The 21755-nt window shown below is 38.1% G+C and overlaps 1 protein-coding gene across 4 annotated transcripts in view; it reads right to left on the reverse strand.

Moving 5' to 3' along the window:
* The window catches only part of LARGE1 (LARGE xylosyl- and glucuronyltransferase 1), a 577873-nt gene that overhangs the window by 289357 nt on the left and 266761 nt on the right, over positions 1–21755 (reverse strand). For all 4 annotated transcript variants that reach the window (XM_074271517.1, XM_074271515.1, XM_074271516.1 and 1 more), the window contains one exon: positions 5530–5831. In XM_074271517.1, coding sequence (XP_074127618.1) covers positions 5530–5831 — 302 coding nt within the window. The remainder of the gene's footprint in view (positions 1–5529; positions 5832–21755) is intronic.

The following is a 21755-nucleotide window of genomic DNA, read 5'->3' on the forward strand; positions in this document are numbered from 1 at the left end:
CAATTTAAGCTTGATGTTAAGGAGAACTTCCTACCAATTAGAATTGTCTCAAACTAAGAAGGGATGCTTCCAGAGATGGTAGACTTCCTTCGAAATCTTCCAGTGCTTATAAAATTGTTTAATCAGAGATTGCTTTTAGGCATGAGTGGGCAAGATGGTTGCTGAGGTTGCTTCCAACTCTCAAATTCTAGGAGTTACTTTAGAGGACCAGTGAAATTAAATGACTTGCTCAGAATCACCCAATTAGCTAAGGATCAGAGGCAAGCTATGGACCCAGAAATTCCTCACTACAAGCCCACCAGTCTCTTCTTTATGCTTCAGTGTCCCAAACAGCTTCCTAATAGCAGTTGCAAATAATCTAAATATAAAAGGAAAATGGCAGCTGATGACAGTAGGGGGTGTGGTGGGGGTAATATAAGCAAGAGGGAAAGCCTGCTTTCTATTACTGAATAACCATGTGAATTCCTTGAAGAAAGAGGGGGGGAAAATCAAAAAGCTATTCTGTTATCAAAATAGTGTGTGGTTAGTTAGAGGCATGGGGGACACAGTCAGAGACTGCTTGTTTTTTATTAGCATTGCCTGCAGCACGAGGCCAAATCCTACTGAGCAAACAAATTTATTGGTAAAAGATATTATAATCTGGAGGCGATTTAAATCAACCGAACAGCTTTTAAAAGAAGCAAGAGCTTAGGCTAACTAGAGAACTCATTACCCCTTAGACAGGGCTTTGGATGTGACCCATTTTGGATCATCCAACCCAGACCCATCAAGTGAGGGCAACATGCTTATTAAATGTTTGTTGACTGATTGAATATTGATCTTGCAATAGAGTGGTTGAGGAGTGCTGAGAGCTTCCACTAGAATGAGCTTTATGAATGGAGAGAAGGGATGCATTAAAGGTATCAGGTGGACAATGGGCCTCTCAGAAAGAAAGGCTTAGATAGTTAAAGATATCTATAATTATCAGGGCCAGGAAAATGGAAACAAGGAGGAAAGCTGTAGCAGGGATTCATGGGTTCTTTGCCATCTCCAAGCTTCCTATTATAGTGGTAATCATATCATTCTCTCTAATGGAAAAGAATCATGAGAGCAGATCTAAATAGAGACAGGCAATGGGCACGGATGGTGATAGGTAGGGATAAGCAAGGGGTATGAATGGAGAAAGTAGAGATAGGCAATGGGTATCAATGGAGATAGAAAGAGAAAGGAAATGGTCATGAATAGGAAGCTATTGAGAGATGGGTCTGATTCCCAGATTTTATAAAAGATGTGACTTGGGCCAGGTTCCTGATGAGCCCAACTTTGGAGGAAGAACTAGTATTTAGTTTACTTAGACGTTTGGGAATGGAAAAGGTTGTGACAAAAAGCATATTGTAAAACTGAGAGCACAACAGAAACGTGTCTGTCATGATATCCACCAAAATTGTTAACGAGGGGGACACCATTTCTGAAACAGTCAAGAAAATAGTATTGGTAACTTTCTCAAATAACTGGAGTCACTCTGGAGAGGGATGGAGACAGGGAAAAAAAGAGGGAGAGAGTAGAGAGAGTTCAATGTTAATGGAAACTCTCCTGAAACTCAGTTTCCTTATCTGTAAAATGAGGAACTTTGACTAAATAACAGCTGATGTCTTTTTCTGAAACTCTAGAAATTCTTTTTGCAAATAGAAGACCAACTTCCTCCACTTTCCTAGCAGGGTATGTTGAGGCACTCTAAAATCAGAGGAGATGAACTCAAAATCTTGAGACTTCTTGTGAGACTTTGGGCAACCCACAAAACTTCCCTGAGCCTCAGTTTCCTTATCTGTAATATAAAGGGGTGGAAAGAGAGACACTTCTATGTTCCTTCCAGTTCTGTAGTCATTAGGCTAAGCTCCATGTCTTTAGGATCCTATTACTATTATTTAATGTTTTGATGACAGAATCATTCACTGAAACACCCACTTTTACAAGCTGACATTTACACAGCGTCTTAGCATTTACAGAGTGCTTGATAGATACGTTATATCATTTCAGGCCTGTTATAACCCTATGAAATGGGTAAGATATGTACTATTCTCAACATCTTACAGATAAAGAAACTGAGGCACACAGAAGTGACTTGGGATGTTCTGTTTGTCCTGTGGCACAATGTCTCTACCCACTGTGCTCTCCAAGCTCTTACATCTGCTTTATGGAGTTTCCCCTTCCCATTTTACCAACTGGTTTCTACTCCTTTCGTGAAACAAACTTTTTATTTTCTTTTATAATGACATCCCCTGATGTCCACATCTCAAGTAGTATTTGGGTGAGTGGGAGACATTATGACTCAGAAATTCTTGGGGTCGGGAGGAACAATTCCCACTGGGGAGAATTCCATTCATTTGGCAGCTTGTCCCTGACATCCACTCTCTCACGTGACAGAAAAAGGGCTGAGGCTTTTTGCTCTTGGTTGGAGAAGGCAGAGAAAGGACAAAGGTTTAGCCTAACTGCTGGAAGCCCTGCCTGAGCACACCAGACTGCTCCTGCCTTAGGCCCTCCAGGCTTTCCCCAATCTGGCTCCAACCTAGCTTTCCAATTTCATCAACAACTGCTTTTCCACCTGAAATCTCTGCTCTTGCCAGGCTGGCTGCTATATTTGTCCCACGACACAGCATCCCACCTCCAAAACTTTTGTTCGTATTGTTTCCCCAACAATCCTTTTCCTTTCCTCAACTAACCAGATCCTATTAGTAAGAAGAGTACTGGCCCTGAAGTCTAATGAGTTCTAACTGACTGTGTTCAAATTCCGATGCTCAGCTTTACCAACTTTGGGCAAACTACACCATCTCTCTGAGCCTCAGTTTCCTTTTCTGTAAAGTGGAGCCAATGTAATTTTTTTTTTCAGTGAATAACAGTTTTTCTGAGAAGGGCACCTTCTAAGGCTGAAGGTGCTATAGGAATGTAATTTAATATTATTACTATCCAGCTTTCAAGGCACAGCTCAAATTTTATCTTCTCTAATAACTCTGATAAATCCAATCTAATTCAATTTATCTGTCATTTAATCACATACAACCTTATAGCCTCCCTCCGTCTCTCTCTGTGTGTCTCTGCTGCTTCTACCACCACTTTCTTTCCCTCCTTCTCTCTCTGTCTCTATTTCTCTGCCTCTATCTTTCTCTTTGTGCATCTCTCTGTCTTTTTCTGTCTCTCTCTCTCTCTCCCTCTCCTTTTGTCTTTGAACTGTTAAAAAAAAAACAAAACAAAACACAACACCACCACCAATTGTACCTTTTTAAACTTCTACTCAATATAAGACATTATCTTATCTCTTCAAAAAACAAAGACTCTTAATATTCAGGACTTTTTTTCTTCTATTCAAATTCAAATCCTTTCTATTCAAAATTCAGCTGCAACATGGACTGCTTAGCATGTGCAAGTTTCTGAGCTCTGCACAGTAGAAAAGAAAGATGAAAATTAAAAAAAAAATTACAAAGCATGTCCTGCCCTCAAAGCACTTACATTCCCTCTGGCTCTACATAACATATAGTTGCAAAAAGAGCTGCAAAAAATAAATGGCCTTCTCTAATCCCCCTTAATTCTAATGCTTTTTCTGTTAATTATTTTCTATTTATCCTGCACATAGTTCATTGTGTATATTAGTTTATATGTGGTAGCTCCCATTAGACCGTGCACTCTTTGAGAAGCGGGCCAGTCTTTTGCCTCCTTTTGGATCCCCAGAACTATTGGAAGAGTCTAATACATGACAGGCACTTACTAAATATTTGTTGATTGATTAAATAATCTTGCAGTAGAATAGTTGAAGGTTACAGAAAGCTTAAACCTGACTGACCCTTTCTAGATGGAGAGAAGGGAAACTTGGAAGAGATAGTAGTGACATAAAATCCACAAGATTTGGGAATTGATAGATTATAGGGGTAACTGAGAGGAAAAATAAAAGATAACATTTAGACTGCAAATCTGAGAGATGGACAGATGATAGTGCTCTCAATAGAAATGAGGAAATTTGGAAGAAGATAAAGAATTCTATTTTGGATAAGTTGTGTTAGGGAATCTGGGCATTCAGCAGGCAATTGGAGATATTAAAGTTGGATGGTTGAATACACAGATTTTAGGCAAAATTATATGTGTGTGTTTATATACATACACACATAAATACATCTATATATGTATGGGTTTATGGGGAGAGAGAAGGAAGGGAAATAGAGGGAGGAAAGATAAAGCCTCAGTTTTCTCATCTGTAAAATGAGTGGGTTGGAGTTGATAATTTCTAATTTTCCTTCCAAATCCAAATCCATGATTCTATAATCTCAACAGTGGGGAAATCGGTGAGGAAAAGAACATGGGAGCGAAGGTCCTTGAGATAATGAGACTAGATACTCTATTATAATATCGGAACTTAATTTGCCAAAAATTCATTTAAAAATGGGACCTATGTTTTCATCTATGATTTCAACAATATAGAGAATTCCTTGCTGAATCTTCTTGATAACTGAAGTTTCTTAAGAGAAGTGTCTAGAATGAAAATTGTTAGCACTAATATCTGTCTGCCCAGGTTGCATGTACCTTCGGATTCTAATGTTTATTGTGCAACAAGAAAATGATATTCGCACACATGTATTGTACCTAGACTATATTGTAACACATGTAAAATGTATGGTATTGCCTGTCGTCGGGGGGAGGGAATAGAGGGAGGGGGGGTAATTTGGAAAAATGAATACAAGGGATAATATTATAAAATATATATATATATATATATATATAATTTAAAAAAATTTAAAAATAAAAAAAAATAAAAAAAAAAAAGAGAAGTGTCTAAAAGCACCACAAGACCAAATGACTTGCCAGGGGACCCACAGCCAAGATGTGCTCAAGGGAAGACGAGCTTAGTCCAGCTCTCTATCCACCATGACACAGTGTCTTCACTCATTAGATGGGGTGGGGAAACATTGGATTGGATAAGCTTTCAAGTCTCCATCAGCTCTCAAAGTCTCATCTCTAGAGAGTTTAGAAGCCTTGCCCAGGGAAAAGCAGCCCTCTGATAGTAGTGTTCCAAGGGAACTGGCATGTGGACCAGGAGACCTCCACTCTAGCCTTTGCTCTGACTGAACTGCCATGTGATTTTGGATAATACACTTCTCTGGGCTTTCATCTCCTTGTAAGCACAATGCTCCAAAAAGAAATGAAATAAAATAACCAGATAGATACATAGATAGCCAGACAGACAAATAAGCAAATAAGTGAATAAAATAATACACAAGTGAGAAATATGAAATAAATGAATAGAAAGATAGATAAATAGATATATACATGGATAGGTGGATGGATGGATGGATAGTTGGATAGACAGATAGACAAATAAGCAAATAAAACAATACACAAGTGAGAAATACAATATGAATGAACAGAAAGATGAAAGAAAGAGACAGACAGACAGGATAGATAGATGATGGATGGTTGGATAAACAGATAGACAAATAGACATGAACTGAGATACTCTTAGGTTTCTTTCATATTTAATATTTGATTTCTCTGGATTCTCTTTACCTCACACTTCTCCACCGCTGGTTGCTGCCCACATTCTGAGCTATTGCCAGCCACGATGCCAGCCCTGAGGTTCTCACTGTCTCCTGTCCCCTCCTCCATCGAGTAGGTTTTGGAGTGATTGCCCCTGCGGTGGGAGGGGTTCCGACTTTGTGCCAGGCTAAGCTGCTTGCGGAGGACCCGGTTCTCCTCTTCCACCTCTCGCATGCGCACCTCCAGGCTCTCTCGCTCTCGCTGACTTGAGGCAGTGTACCGTGGACTGTGGGGCTGGGATTCAAGTGGAGACAGTGATACTGGCTTCCCATCTGCAGTTGGAAGAGACAAAGGAAATGTTAACACACACATGCACACACAGGCACACATGCACACTTTCTTTCCTTCCCTAACATCGATTAGGACCCAGCAAGGCTCATTTTATGTTCAAGTTTTAACTGAAAGCAGATGGAAACTTAGTCAGAAATGAACAGAACCAGATTGAACTGGGAGCAGAGTTAAGGACAGAAGGATTTACTAGGGTGATAAAAATTAATATGCTGTTCAGAAGAGGCAATCATGAAGCCATCTTCTCTAATCAAATCTATTGTTTTCCCTCCTCCATATATTTGGAATGTTTCAAGACAAAATGCTCCATCAAGTCAATGACCCAATTCAACATTCACACACACTTGCTCTCACTCTCTTGCACTCGCTCTCTCTCTCTCTCCTTCCTTCTCTCTCTCTCTCTCTCTCTCTCTCTCTCTCTCTCTCTCTCTCTCTCTCTCTCTCTCTCTCTCTCTCCTCCTCCTCCTCCTCCTCCTCCTCCTCCTTCTCTCTCTCTTTCTCTTGTTCTCACTCTCTTGCTCTCTCTCTGTCATCTCTGTCTCCAGCTCTCTGTTTGTCTCTCTTCATTTCTTAAAAGAGTGAATGTAATAAAGGATGAAAATATAAAGATCCTTCTCCCCTTTCAAGGAATTGAAATGCAAGCTGGTGTTGTAGAAAGCGTATTTGCCCTAGAGAAAAGACGTAACTATCTATGTGACCTCAAACAGGCCCTTCCATGTACTGGGCTTCAGTTTCTATATCTGAAAATAGGGAGTTGTGCCAGATGACCTTTGAGTCCTTTTCAGATCTAAATCTGCATTCCTTGCACAAGCCATTGAAACTTCTGGGTCCTTAGTTTTCCCATCTGAAAAATGAGGGTAAGGAATGGAGGTGGAATTGGACTAAGTTGATTTGAAGAGCATTTCCAGTTTATGATCCTGCCTTTGTGATCTTGGGAAGATCATTTCAATTCCTTGGATCTCACTTTTTTCTTTGTCAAGTTGAGGAGAGGAAAGGCTTAGTTCTAGACCCATGATCAGATAGGATTCCCAGAATGAAATCAATAAGCATTCATTAGATTCTATCCACTATACTTACAATGGAAACATACATAAAATTAAGACAAATCCTACAGTTAGGAAACTTAAATTCTATTGATGAGAATAACAAGTGATGATCTTTCTTGGAATGTCTACTTGTTCTCTTTTTCTGATTTCAATCATTAAACAAATATTAGCACCCACAATAAGCATGTTACTGGACTGGATATTGTAAGAAACACAAAATATCCCAGCATGTGTCACATGTTAACTTCTACAATGATTAGAGAGTTGCTAAATGTTAATAATTATTGTTATTATTATCACCTCACAATCATATAATTCTTTAGATGACATCTCATCTACTTTGAGAGATTGTATGTTCCTTGAGAGACGCAAATGGAGCTTTTCTATCTTTCTGTTGATAATAGCATCCTACATATAGTCTACAACTAAAGTGGCTGCTAAGAAAATGTTTTCTATAGAAATGTCAAAAAGATTTCTACATCAACTGTCTTTTTCAGTGATTCCCATTATCCAAAAAGGTAAACTCCTTGAGGGTTGACTGTTTTCATTTGTCTCTGTATCTGAACATTTGGCTCAGTGCTTACATGTCATTGTTACATAACATATCACTTCTTTCAGCCTTCATGACTCTATTTGAAATTGTCTTGATAGAGATACTTGGAGTGGTTTGCCATTTTCTTCTCCAGCTCATTTGACAGATGAGGAAACTGAGGCAAACAGGGCCAAGTGAATTGTCCAGAATCACCCAGCTAATAAATATCTGAGGCTGGATTTGAATTCAGGTTTTTCTGACTCCAGGTCCAACACTCTATCCAATATACCATTCATTTGGAAGCATATAGTAGGTTAATAAATACTTGTTGAATTTAACTTAGTTATTATAGTCAAATGACTTATAAAAGCAGGAGACATTTGCTCTTCAGAGGCATCATGGGGTCCTAAGCAGAATATACATGGAAGTGAGATTCCTTTAGGTGTTGTGATCTTCCCTACACTTCTGTTAGCAAATGACATTGGACTGGTTGAATCAAGCCCTCCTTGATGAAATTCATAATTACTCAAAAGCCATCTGTTAAACCATCCATATAGTTTAAAACAAACAGATGACAAATGCCTACTGCCCAGATGATTACATATAGTTGGCCAAGCAGCCCACTGAGTCTTGCCTCCATACATATGTCTTAGGCAAGAAATGCAGATAAACTAGCAATTCAGCCCAGAACTGAGCAGCAAGAAATTGGGTTAAATTGCATTTGGAAAATCATGGAGCATTTTCAAATATCTCAGGCCACTTCCTAACACTCATTAAAAAAGACATTCTTCATCCACTTGTTCTTATTGTGTGGATAGTTAGACCAATGTTTTTGTGAAGGGTTATTGATCTTATCTAAAGGCAATGTAATGTTTTATATTTTTATGAAAATATGGAAATATTTTAAATTTTAAATATTTCTGTATATATATATATGTATCTGTATATGAATGAATGAAAAATTCTATGTTAAAGATTTACTGTTTCAGATGCTCTACTAAACATTGGAGATACAAATATAATCAAGCAAGACAGTTATGCAAGGGCAACTCTGTGATCTAGTGGATAAAGCACTGGCCCTGGAGTCAGGAGGACCTCAATTCAAATCTAGCTTCAGATATATATCTAGCTGTGTGATATTTGGCACTGATTGTCTCATAAAATAAAAGACAGTCCTGTCTACAGGGTTTATATTCTAATGAGGTAACTCACAGGAAAAGGAAAGGAAAAGAAATATGGCAGAGAATTAATATGGTAGCATATTTCTAGACAAACCCAAGTGGAAAATTCGCCTATCAAAACTTGAGATAGCAAATGAAGTAATCTGTTACAATAGGAGACCAGAGTAAAAGTCAAATGCTTTGCGGATATATGTTTATGTTATATTTTCTCTTGAATGGGCAACCAGGAGGTGTTGGACCAGAATAAAGAAGATTCATCTTTGTCAGTTCAAAGCTAGTCTCAGACACTTCCTAGCTGTATGATCCTGGGTAAATCATCTAATTGCTTCATTCTTTCCTTCATTCTTCCATTGTTTCAGTCTCCTCATCTGGAAAATGAACTAGAGAAGGAAATAGCAAACCACTCCGGGATCTTTGTCAAGAAAACTGCAAAAGGCGAAAGAAGACAATTGAATAAACTAAGTGGCTTAAATATCCACAAAGAGGGAAAAAACTGAAGAAGGGGAGAATGAACAACCTTAACGAGCCTTTAACAGTGGTCCTCAAACATTTTAAATAGGGGGCCAGTTCCCTGTCCCTCAGACTGTGGGAGGGCCGGACTATAGTAAAAACAAAAGCTCACACTCTGTCTCCGCCCCTCAGCCCATTTGCCATAACCCTGTGGCTGCATAAACGTCCTCAGCGGTGGCATCTGGCCTGTGGGCCGTAGTTTGAGAACCCCTGCCTAAGCCATGGCAGGAGGTTAAATGGATAATCTAATATAGAACTCATTCTTTTTTTATAATGTTCTGGCTAACTTTCTGTTGGTCCTCGGAATGCACATGCTTTCAGCTCAATAATCATCACGTGAATAGTCAGGAATAAAGTCCAAAGTCTTTGTTATCTCCTTCACCTGGAGTAGGGCTAGCTTTCTGGGGGACCTTCAGATGGGCCTTGGTCTTCTTAGTGGAGGAATGCAGAAGGCAGGAGAGCCACCAGGATGGTGGGAGATGGAATGTCTCTCTTCCGGTCCTTGTTGGCTCTTATATACCTTATCATAGGTGTCAATCTTGTAGAACTATACTAAGTATTAAGTAAAGTAAACTAGAGAATCATTATCTTAATCCTACAGAGTTAATATATTGTTGTAGGATTAAATCAATCATGATGAGCCTTAAGTATAGTTTTTCAGAGTTCCTGCCCTTTACAAAATTTTTTAAGGAAAGGATTTTATTTCACAAGATATTCTCCAGAAGACTAGAAAGATACCTTCTTAGAGAATAGAACTCATTTATTAGGATATATATTTTTCATAGAATGGAAACTCTGTGAAAGCAGGGCCCAATATTTTTTATTTTATATCTCAATCATCTAACATTGTGCTTGGAATGCAGTAGGAACTTAAAGATCTTTGTCAGATTGATTAATTGACAGAAACTGAAAAGGACTGCAAATGAGGTATATAAACAAGAGGAAAAGTATATGAATACCTTGAGGACTGGGCTTGTTTTTGTCTTTCTTCATTGCTGCTGCTTGTCTTTCATTTTCAAAGAGTAACAATAAGATCATAGGTGATGTCTTGACTTTTGAATACATTCCCAACACTTAACTTAGTGCCTAGTACTAAGTAATTAATAAACACTTGGTTGCTGACTTGACTTGATTAGCTGGTAAGTGCTTAATAAACAGTTGTTTGTAGACTTGACTAGCTGGTAAGTGCTTAATAAACATTTGTTTGTAGACTTGACTAGCTGGTAAGTGCTTAATAAACATTTGTTTGTAGACTTGATTTGACTAGCTGGTAAGTGCTTAATAAACATGTGGTTGTTGACTTGACTAGCTGTTTAAGTACTTAATAAACATGTGGTTGTTGACTTGACTAGCTGTTTAAGTACTTAATAAATATGTGGTTGTTAACTTGACTAGCTGGTAAGTACTTAACAAAAACTTGGTTGTTGACTTGACTAGCTGGTAAGGGCTTAATAAACATGTGGTTGTTGACTTGACTAGCTGGTAAGTGCTTAATAAACATGTGGTTGCTGACTTGACAAGCTGGTTAAGTACTTAATAAACATTTGTTTGTAGACTTGACTAGCTGTTTAAGTACTTAATAAACATGTGGTTGTTGACTTGACTAGCTGATTAAGTACTTGATAAATATGTGGTTGTTGACTTGACTAGCTAGTAAGTACTTAATAAACACTTTGTTGACTTGACTAGTTGGTAGGTACTTAAATCTGTGGTTGTTGACTTGACTAGCTAGTAAGTGCTTAATAAACATTTGGCTGTTGAATTGACTTGAATAGATTGTTTTTCCTATAGGAAACCAGAATGACCTTTTCACAATGCCAAACTTGCCATGGAAACCAAGACTCATCATGTAAATTGCATGATCCTCTTGATCCCATCCTATCCCTCATAATTCGGGGAGCAGAATAGTTTCCAAAGAATTCAATATGATTATTACTTCTATACCGACTGGTTAAATAGGGGAACGTGATGAAGAATCAAAGGAAGGGACATCACTGAAGAAAGTCTGTCTAACACACATTATTATCACTGGACTAAAAGCTTCACAAGGACTCACTCCCTCTGCTTTTTCCCCAGTGTCTAGCCCAAGGGCTTTCACACAATTGGAGTTAATGAGCGTCTCCTGAATGCCAAATCATTGAAAATAAGTCACACATGCCCAGAAGTGACATAAAACTGTGATTTCACTCAATTCTTACAAAAATGAACTGCCTTTATTTGTAGCTGACATTTCCTGAGCTGCTTCAAACATAAACACATCTTGCTAGAGTTGTTCATTCTCCTAGCCTCTTGGCTAAGAATGCTCCTCTTTCCTGGATTCACAGTTTTCTTGCTTCATGCATGGACCCTGCTGGGTTGTTAAACTGTCCAAGAAGAATCTCCTTGGGGCTCAGAAAGCTTCAGGATCAAAGATGGAGATGAATCCTACACTGCAGGTTTCACCTTCTGCTACTGGATTGCATGGACCGCTTCTCTGAGCTTCTGATCTACCTTTGGACCTTAACAAGTGAGATTCTATTTTTCTGTTAATCAATTTGGGGGTTACATGCTGAAGCTCCTAGCCCTGAACTATTAAAGCAGCAGATAGGATTGCTGAATCCCCTTTTTTAGGAACCACAAAGCAGAGAATACAGCAGGGAAATTATAGGACATGATAAATCTGTAGGCAATGTGTATATTGTCCCGTGATACGCAAATCAGAAGCTATTTCTCTGGTTGAGGCACTCAATGCACAACAAAATCATCCCATTTCTACAGAGTTAAAAATACTATAAGCCTATGTCAAGCAACAGGTTCAAATCTGGTCTCATATACTTACAAGCAAATCACTACTCTGTGTCTCAGTTTAGTCATCTGAAAAATGGAGATAACATAGGACTTACTGATGGTTAGACTGAACATTTCTATAGGTACCCATCAGAATCAAGAATATCCTCAAAAATTATGGTGAGTACTGGGTTTCTCAAACAACATCAGTAACTCCAAAAAAATAATTCAGAGGGTGTGAACTTTGTAAAAGAAGGAGGAAAAGAAGGAAATGGAGGAGAAGGAGGAACAGGAAAGGGAAAGAAGAATATGGAAAAAAGGAAGAAAGAAAAAAGGAGAAAAAATTAGAAGGAGAAAGAAAATGGGGATGATAACAGAAACACAACTAATGACCTTTATATGCCTCAGTTTCCTTGTTTGTAAAATGAGGGTAGTAACAACACCTACTTTACAGGATTGCTATGAGAATCACATGAGATAACAAATAGAAAGACTGAGCATAGTGCCTGGCACATAATAGGAATTTCATAAATGCTTGTTTCCTTTTCTTTGGGATTGTGAATATGTCTCATTAATAAAGGGTTGGATTGAATTTTTTCACAAAATAATTTTTGTTGATGTTTTGTTTTCTGAACAATTAAATTTCCCGCTGAATCCCTCTTCCTAAGTCGTCTCAGCTTTGGAAAAGACATAAGGTTAAGTGTTTTCTCACAGCTCTTCTTTAGAGTCAGATTTGGCCATGATTATTTTGTAACATTGCACGTAATAACTTTAAAATTCCATCCAGATCCGACATGTGAGATGTACAAATTTAAAGACATCTCCACTCCAAATGTTCCCATTGACTATTTGTACCCAACTTGTGATGGCTCCTTCCAAGCTTGTATTAATCTATCAGTCATAATTGGACACAGTGTACCTTGACTCCAACATAGTGATGCCATTTTGGTCCTTTTTAAGATTGAAGGAAAACAACCAAGCATATGATGAGTGAATTAAGTCTGGAATATATGTGCCAGACATCTCTCTCCATCTCTCCCCAGGCCTCCTCATTACCTCTCATCACATGGTGCTTTCCACTTGAAAACATGGAATCTATTTATATCCAAAGGCATGTTACTGGTACCCACTGATCCATGGTTCACCCACTTTGAGTATAAAATGTCAAACAAAACATTATTCAAATCCTCAGGTGACAACATTATCCCTTTCTACCCAACAGCACACACATACAAAGATTCCACTGCAAATATGAAGTTATCGTCAGATTCCAAGCTCTAAAACCACTTGAGATGAATATTCGGAATTAAGAATCAAAACATCTTACGATTCTGAACAAAAAGGGTAAATTGGAAATCAGCCTCTGTACAGTCAAGTGATGGAGATGAGGGACTTGTCATCCAAACACCCTAAATGCAGATCTGAATCAATTCATGTTCATTTGAATATCTCTGGATCTTTGAGGAATTACACTCTTTCGGGACACAGACAGTGAAAATGAATAGAACTAAGGAACCAATCTCAAGGAGACAAAGTCTAGGGAATTAAGAGTTCTCTACACTATCTCAAAGGGTGTTAAGGATGACAGGGGTTTCAAAAAGACAATTCCAATCTGGGGGGTAGAAATCTGACTTCTGAGATTAGGTAAACCAAAAAGTCAAGTCAAGTGGATATTTTGAGGAGAAGGAGCTTTGGAAGGTAGAAATATGAAAAGCAGGGAAAAAATATGAAAAGGCTATGAAAAGCAGAAAAACATATTTCAGTAAAAGGGATTCAGGCCAAGAAGAAATGATCAGATTATGATCCATTTTTTCCTGTCAAACTTGTATCCCCACTTCTCAGGTCTCTTTGCGGTTAATGTATGTGTTTCCTTAGTCCTGACCTTTACGGACTGGTCATCAAGGTCAGATCATAGGAAGAATCTATCATTCTCCCCAGCATTCAGAAGATATGTTTCTCCTGTTCCTTTCTCAGTCAGTGTGCAAGTACTTATTAAGCATTTTTATGTGCCAGACAGCACACTAATATCTAGAGATACAAAGAAAGGCAAATATAGTCTATGCCCTCACATTCTAATGGAAGAGATGAAATGCAAATAATTAGGTACATATAAGACATAAACAGAATAGATGGGAGGGAATATCCCAGGAGACAGCTGGGTGGAACAGTGGACGGCATGTTGGACCTAGGATCAGGAAAACTTGAGTCCAAATTTGATTTACCAACCATGTGATCATGGGCAAGTCACTTAACCTTAGTCTGCCTCAGTTTCTTTATCTGTAAAATGAGTTAGAGAAGAAAAAGATAAACCATTCCAACTTCTTTGCCAAGAAAACCTCATGGACACTCTGGTCTATGGAGTCATGAACAGTAGGACATGAATAAAGTATTGATCAACAATAGTGTATTATCTGCAAGACACTTCTTCCTACCATACCTTTCTTCCTATCATCGTCACATCTGGAGTGGACTAGAAGTCATGATCAAGGGTTGAATTATCATTGGTCAGGGATGTTGTCGAGAGGATTCTTGTTTAGGTCCGTTCTCAGATGAGGACAAGAATAATATTCCATTCTATCTACTACTACTATCACTAGAACCACTAGCACCAGCACCAGCATCGCCAGCATCACTAACATCAGCACCACCAGCATCATCAACACCACCAGCACCATCATGTCTGCCTTTTTCTCCTTATCTCCGACTCCCATTGCAGAGATCTCGAATTGCAAGGAGAGACATATTATACCTCTTTTAGAAAAAGTTTTAAGAAGGTGGTTATGAGAACTGAATAAACCAGTTTCCTTTCCTTGTAACAGTTAAAAGAGATTAAGTTAAATCAGAATGACATCATGTTCTTTCTTTTCTAAAAAAGTACTTAATTTTGAGATTTGTTTTTGTGCTTGACAGACATAGTCCTCACACAACAGGGAATAAAAGAAAAGTGCATGCAATAAACAAATAAGGTAATATGCCAAAAAGTATTCTTTGTAAATGATGTCAAGAATACCAGGTGAACTTCTTACCCAATAAAGTTAATCATTTAAAGTTGCTGAACCTCAGTTTCCTCAAATGTAAAATGAGCTTGAATAACAGGGCCATGGAAATCCTTTCCAGAAGTAAATCTATGAGCCAATGACCTCTCTTGAATTCTGTTTCTTCATCTAAAAGTGCCAGGGGCTAGGGAAAGATTGGAAAGGGAGTACACGGCATTTGAGATTATTTCTAGATGTAAATATAATTCTCTGAGGTCATAGGCCTCAGTTTACTCATTTGTTATATCATTGGATTCCAAGACTTCTGAGACAACTCTAATGCTAAGCTCCTATGATTACAATCACAATGAAAGTGACCATTAGTCAGTCAGTCACTTAACCTCTCACTAGATCCTTCAAGGAGGTATTGCTATGCAGATATCTTTATTTAAGCAGAAGGTTTTTTCTGCATATCATGGACCCCTTTGGCAGTCTGGTAAAGGCCATGGGCTCTTTCTCAGAAAAAAAAAATTAAGCACATAACTTATATAGGATTATAAAGGAAGACAATTATGTAGAAATGAAAGATTGGTTTTTTTTTAATCAGAGATCTCAGTTTGAGAGCCCTGATTTAAGAGATCTTTGATTTTCCTCTACTCTTATTTGATAAATACTTCATTTTCTTTTCTAGATCATCACCTGTCTCCTATCTTCCATATATGGGTATATCACAGACTCTAATTTAGGTCCATTTCTTTTCTATCTCTCCCTTTTCATCCTTGGTGTGCTTATCTGTTTCTAGAGGTTTAGTTAGTGACTGTTAGCAAATAGCTTCCTAAATTTTTAGGTCTGACCCCAATCTCTTCCCCATCTTCATGTTCAATGTTTTTTCTGACTTTGCCAGTTTTCCTCACTTGAGTTAAATATGATGAGATTATTCGATTATCATAATAATAGTAAAAAGCAGGATCGGATCGGGAGGGAGAGGTCATTTCAGACTTGGGGATGGGGAGCATATGGGACTTCATGGTAGAAGTCTTTTGCCTTGAAGCCTGGGAATGACTCATCAGGTGGAGGGAATCATTCCAGCTTAAAGAGTGATAAAAGGAAAATCTAACTGTTTTAAGAAGGGAGATGTCTCCAGGAGGTCACGAGTAGTCTTCTGTGACTGCAGCCACGAGTTGGCTAGTTTCTGATCTTGCTTTATCAGATGGTGCCCTAAAAACCTCTAATTTCATCTCCATCTGTCTAAAATTAATATGTGGATACAGTTCTAAACAGCCAGCTCACCGCTTTTCAGTGGTAGCATCGCGAATGAATATTTGATTTGACGAGCTTGTCAAACTGTCATGTCCTTCTGGTGTTGTTCTTTTCCATTGCTGTGGATGTGATCCAAGATAATGCCCCTGCCTGTTTCCTGGCTCAGTCTACTCAGGGATGTCATGTGTATAAAGACCCTTGCTGGGATTCATCCAGGAGGATTCTGACTCTGGTGGCTGGGATGTGGTGGGATGTTAAATTAGTAGGTTGAAAGAAGAGGGAAGAAGAGAAGGGAAAGGAAAAGAAGCAGGTTCTTGAATAAATTAATGGGTATTCAGTAAGCACTTACTATATCCCAAGAACTGTACTGAGTGTTGGGAATACAATTAAAAAAAAATAAGAGTTTCTACCCTCAAGGAACTTATGTTCTAACATATTCAGAGGCATTATGGCCAATGATTCCTTGAGCAGGGAAATCATAGGGATGTGCATGGAACCATAATGCAATTGGCACGCTATATCCAAGAATGCTAATATTAATTGGATTTCAATTCAAATTCAATTCAAAGACCAAGATGGGTGAATATGTCTGTGTGTACAAGATGGTGTGGTGTGTGTGCGTTTGTGTATGCAATAAACAAATAAGGTACTATACCAATAAAATTTTTTGCAAATGATGTCCTAAATGCCATGTGAACTTCTTAGTCATTTAAAGTTACTGAACCTCAATTTCCTCAAGTGTAAAATGAGGAGCTTGGACAAAAGACCATGGAAGCCCCTTTCAGATGGCCTTAGAAAAGCATGGGTGGGTGAGGCCTTTAGTTGGTTAGACATAGGAAATTCTCATCAATTAGAAGCAAAGAGTTCAAAGACAGAGGATGAAGAATTGAGGAGATATGCAGGAGAGCAAGATGGTATGAGAGGAAGATGGTGGGATATTGGGGTAGAAAGGGGGTTAAATATGGCCAATTCTAACGATAAAAAAGACTAGATTGGATTTATAATAAGAAAAGCAGGATTCAAACTCCATCTCTGACCCATGCTATTTATACATCACCTCTCTATCCCTGTTTCCTTACTTGTAAAAGGAAAGAATTGAACCTGTAGGCTCCCTGAGAACTCTGGATCTTGATCATAAATCTTTTTAGGGTTCTTGCTCTTAGCAATGACAAAAGAATAAATGGAATACATTATTAGCTCCCACAAATGAGAAGTCAGTTTTTTTTTAAAGGCAAAATTTTTAGAGAGTGTTGCTCTGGATTTCTCAAAAATAGTACTTTTTAGTAAACTGTCAAGTCACTTAAATGAATGATAATAGTCCCATCTTGATGTAAATTAAAAACAAGTGGTGACAAGTAAGAGTCTGCCTCTAGCACCTCTTTACCAAGATTTTTAAGATCACTGTGCTCTTCTCCTTTCTTATCTTCTCTATTTCTTATGGATATTCCAAATTGTTACTTTCCCATATGGACTAAAAAAATTGGAATATGCTAACCCTGTGCTTTATGAGTTTGTGTACAATCCTGTGTGTGTGTGTGTGTGTGTGTGTGTGTGTGTGTGTGTGTAATGTTTGCGCCATCCAATTTAGAGGACCATTGAGGAACTAAATGAGAAGATATACATAAAATATTTGGAATCCTTCTAGTGCTTCCGGGTATATAGCCATGTCTCATCATAGCCTCAAGCTGATGATGGTTTTTGGAAGGTTATGCAAATAGAACACAAATTCAGGAACAATCCACTGAACTGGAAGGGCTCAGATCATGGGACTGACAAGGGATGATGTTGTCTGGGGAACAGTCTAGATAATTTGAGATATATTTGGTCAATCATCAGATTGACTAAAATAGGATGAATTTCCCAAACCTGAAAGGTCATGAATACCATCTATGAAGACACAGTAGGGAATGCCAGCAAGTATCTTCATATGAAACAAATCACATCCTATTTATCCCACAAACACACTTTTAAAAAATCAATATACAGACTTTTAAAAAAGATATGTGATTTCGTCAGTGTAAGTTCTCTTCCTAATAATGCAGGACTCAGTTTATCATACCTGTACATCCTATGTGACTTCCTTCCATGGACTCCTATAAATCATTCCCTTGAGTTCTATCCCCAAATTTCTACTACTTTGGTCAAGGCACATACATTTCTTGATCCTCAGTAAGAGGTCTTAGGTCCTCATCTATAAAATGAGGAAGGAGTTCTAGAAGGCAATTGGGGTTCCTATAGTTCTAGATCTATGATCTCAAGAATCCTCCTGGACCTGTTTCCTTTGCTGTAAAATGAAGGGGTTGGGCTAGAAGGACTCATTTCTCTTCCATTTGTACATCTGTAGACCTTATGATCCTTTGGTGACTTAACCTCCAACATGTAGGTTGTATGCTCCCTTGATTATTACTAAATTACCTAATCTAAATAAATTCTCTCCCAAGCATCCCTCTCTCTTTTCCTAGGTGATGATCCCATTTCCCCCCATTCATACATTTCTTTGATGACCCCTTTTGTACCACTAATATAATCCCCTGGATCTGGGTTTCCTTCTAGTAATTTAGACCTTGCCTCTCCAAACATTCTTCCAGGGTAACTCTTGCTCCTGATATCTCCTAAATTTACCATAGGAACTTTACTCAATGATCCCTTGCATGATTCCTGCTATTCATAATTCATTTTCTTTTTTTTTCCCCTGAGGCAATTGGGGTTAAGTGACTTGCCCAGGGTCTCACAGCCTGGAAGTGTTAAGTGTCTGAGATCAGATTTGAACTCAGGTCTCCTGACTTCAGTCCCCCCTATTATATATATTTTAGCATGATAAAATTATATATTTACATAATAGATTATATTAGACATATATAAAGAAGGTTTCCAGTATTGTGGATTTGATGAATGTATAGGTTTATGTAGATCAGGGTCAAGCAAATAGCTTGATACAAGAGGGCTATCATCTGCATTTCTGGAGAGAAACCCTAAATTGATAAGATGGATTCTAGATATATTAGAGTATCTGGGTACATATATATATAATATAATATATAATAATATATTATTATTTATTATTTAATATAGATATAAATAAACAAATATACATATGTGTATATATATACATATATATATGTGTATATATATATTTATATATATATATGTGTATATATATATATATATATATATATATATATATATATGCACATGCATGCAGTCCAAACTGAGTTAAACACTGGGAATACAAAGTAAAACAAATCAGTCTTTGACCCCCAAGGAGCTTATTGCTACTACTGGGGCAACATGGCCACAATTATATCCCATTTGAATTTGATGTGTCAGATTGCAATCCAAACATACACATATGTGTGCATGTGGCTTACATGTTTCTGACCAACATCCCCCTCTTTAGCATCTTCCCCTTCAATTAGCATGATTCAAATTAAGAAAAAAATTGGCCAAACTTTAGACTAACTAACTTTAGATTGAGAGACCCTGGGTTCAATTCTCAGCTCTGGATGACCTTGATCAAGTCACTGAAATCCTCCAAGCCTCAGCTCCCTCATCCACAGAATTAGGTAGTCCGTCTAGATGGCATGTGAGGATACTCATAGCTCTAACTTCATAATCCTGCAATTCTCTTGGCAGCAGAAATGGTGAAAAATTAAGTTTTCTCAGGATAGGGATGGGGCAAAATGGAAAATGTGATGGGAAGCTCAGTCAGGCAGGAAGAATATTCTACTGGGAGTGTAGCTGTGCCAAGAGAACCTACTGTTGATAGCAGGAGATGCTCGGATAAAATAATGTGTTAATATCTATTCAGCACAATAACTACTCCCCCATTTCTTCTCCTCTTGACGAGATCATCACTTTTCTCTAAGGCGTACTCTTGGGAAGATGTTGATTTTTGTGGAAGGTCCTTCAGACAAGAATGAAGAAGAGAACAAAGAATCCTCTCTCTCTAGCTAAGTAGTGCTCCTCCATCAGGTAGGGATGAAGAGAGAAGGATGGAGGAATAAACAGCATTAAAAAATTGGAAATCAACTCATTTCTGACACATCAAATTCAAATGGGATATAATCGTGACCATGTTGTCCCAGTAGTAGAGATAAGTCCTTAGGGGTCAAGGTCTGATTTTTTTTTCTTACTTTGTGTTGTCAATATCTAACTCAGGTGCAGAGCACACACTCAAGGAAACTTTTTGAATTTAACTGATTTTTATTGGAACTTTTGTGAATCCTGGTTCATTGGATTGCCTTGCCATGTATTTTAGGAGGTAGTCTGGCTTGTTGGGAAAAATAAAATAAAAATAAAAGCCTTAGGCTTAGAAGCAAAAATATCAACTTTTGGCTGTGCATCTTACTTGCTATGTTAGCCAGAGCAAGTTTTCCCCTCTGATCCTCAGTTTCCCCATCTGTAAAAAGGGAACATTAACTTCACTGAGTTATTGTGAGGAGGAAACCAAATTATGTTTGAAAAGTGCTTTGTTAAGCTTAAAGGTACCATGTTAACCAAGCATTTATTTTTTCAAAATAAATGTGTCAAATGGGACCTCCACCTTTCTGAATACCATCCCTTATCCCCTTGACTAAATTTCATTCTTACTAATAAACTTCTCTATAGAATTTGGGGGAAGGAAGGTCAGGTTCATTTTTGATTGTGTGTTTCTGATTTCAGACAGCTTATCTTCCATGAGTTCAAATGCAGCCTCAGACACTTATTAGCTGTTTTCCTAGGCAAGTCATTTAATTCCCTTTGCCTCAGTTCCCTCACCTGGAGCTGGAAAAGGAAATAAAAAACCACTGCGGTATCTTTACCAAGAAAATCTCAAATGGTGCCATGGGGATTTGAAATGAATCACCATCAGCAACTACAAGAAGGTATCTCACTTCACCTCCCAGTGGAATGTAAGCTTCTTAAGGGCAAAGACTTTTCTTTTTTGTGCCAGAATAGGGCTTGTATGGCATACAGTAGGCACTTGATAAATGCTTGTTAAATGGCTAATTGATATCACATATTTTAGTTTTCAGAGTTAGTCTGGAGATTTGGTGCTTTTAGGGCATTAAAAGTTAAATCCCAGTCATTAATATGACATGGCAGCCACAAAACTGATGCATTCTTGGGCTTTAGTAAGAGAAGCCCTGCTTCCAGGAACAGGGAGCTGATACTTTCTCTGTATTCTCTCCTGTTCCGACCACATCTGGTATACCGTGCTCAAGTCTAGACACGGCATTTTAGAAAACTATGATAAGCTGGAGAGCCTCCAGAAGGGGCAGATGGCGTGGCCAAGGGCACTGAGAATTTTAACCTGGAGACTTGGAGAGATCGCTAACCTGGGTGTTGGAAGGGCTATTGGGCATAAATGGGATTAGACTTTCTTTATCTGTTTAACTCCAGAGGACAGAATTAGGAACAAAAAAGTAGAAATTAGTAAAAAAGAAATAGAAACTAGAGATAAGAACAACTATCATAATCTATGAGGGAAATGGCTTCCTCTTTACTGGAATTTTCGAGCAGAGCCTGGAGGAAGATCAGTGGGTTTATTGACCTGAGAATTCTTTTAGAATTTAGAACACTTTAGATTCCAAGAAAGCAGAATTCAAATGATTCAGGGTATAGGAATGGAGAGGAAGAAAGAAAGAAAGAAAGAAGA

This window comes from Sminthopsis crassicaudata, chromosome 5, assembly GCF_048593235.1.
Source record: "Sminthopsis crassicaudata isolate SCR6 chromosome 5, ASM4859323v1, whole genome shotgun sequence".
NCBI classification, from domain to species: domain Eukaryota; kingdom Metazoa; phylum Chordata; class Mammalia; order Dasyuromorphia; family Dasyuridae; genus Sminthopsis; species Sminthopsis crassicaudata.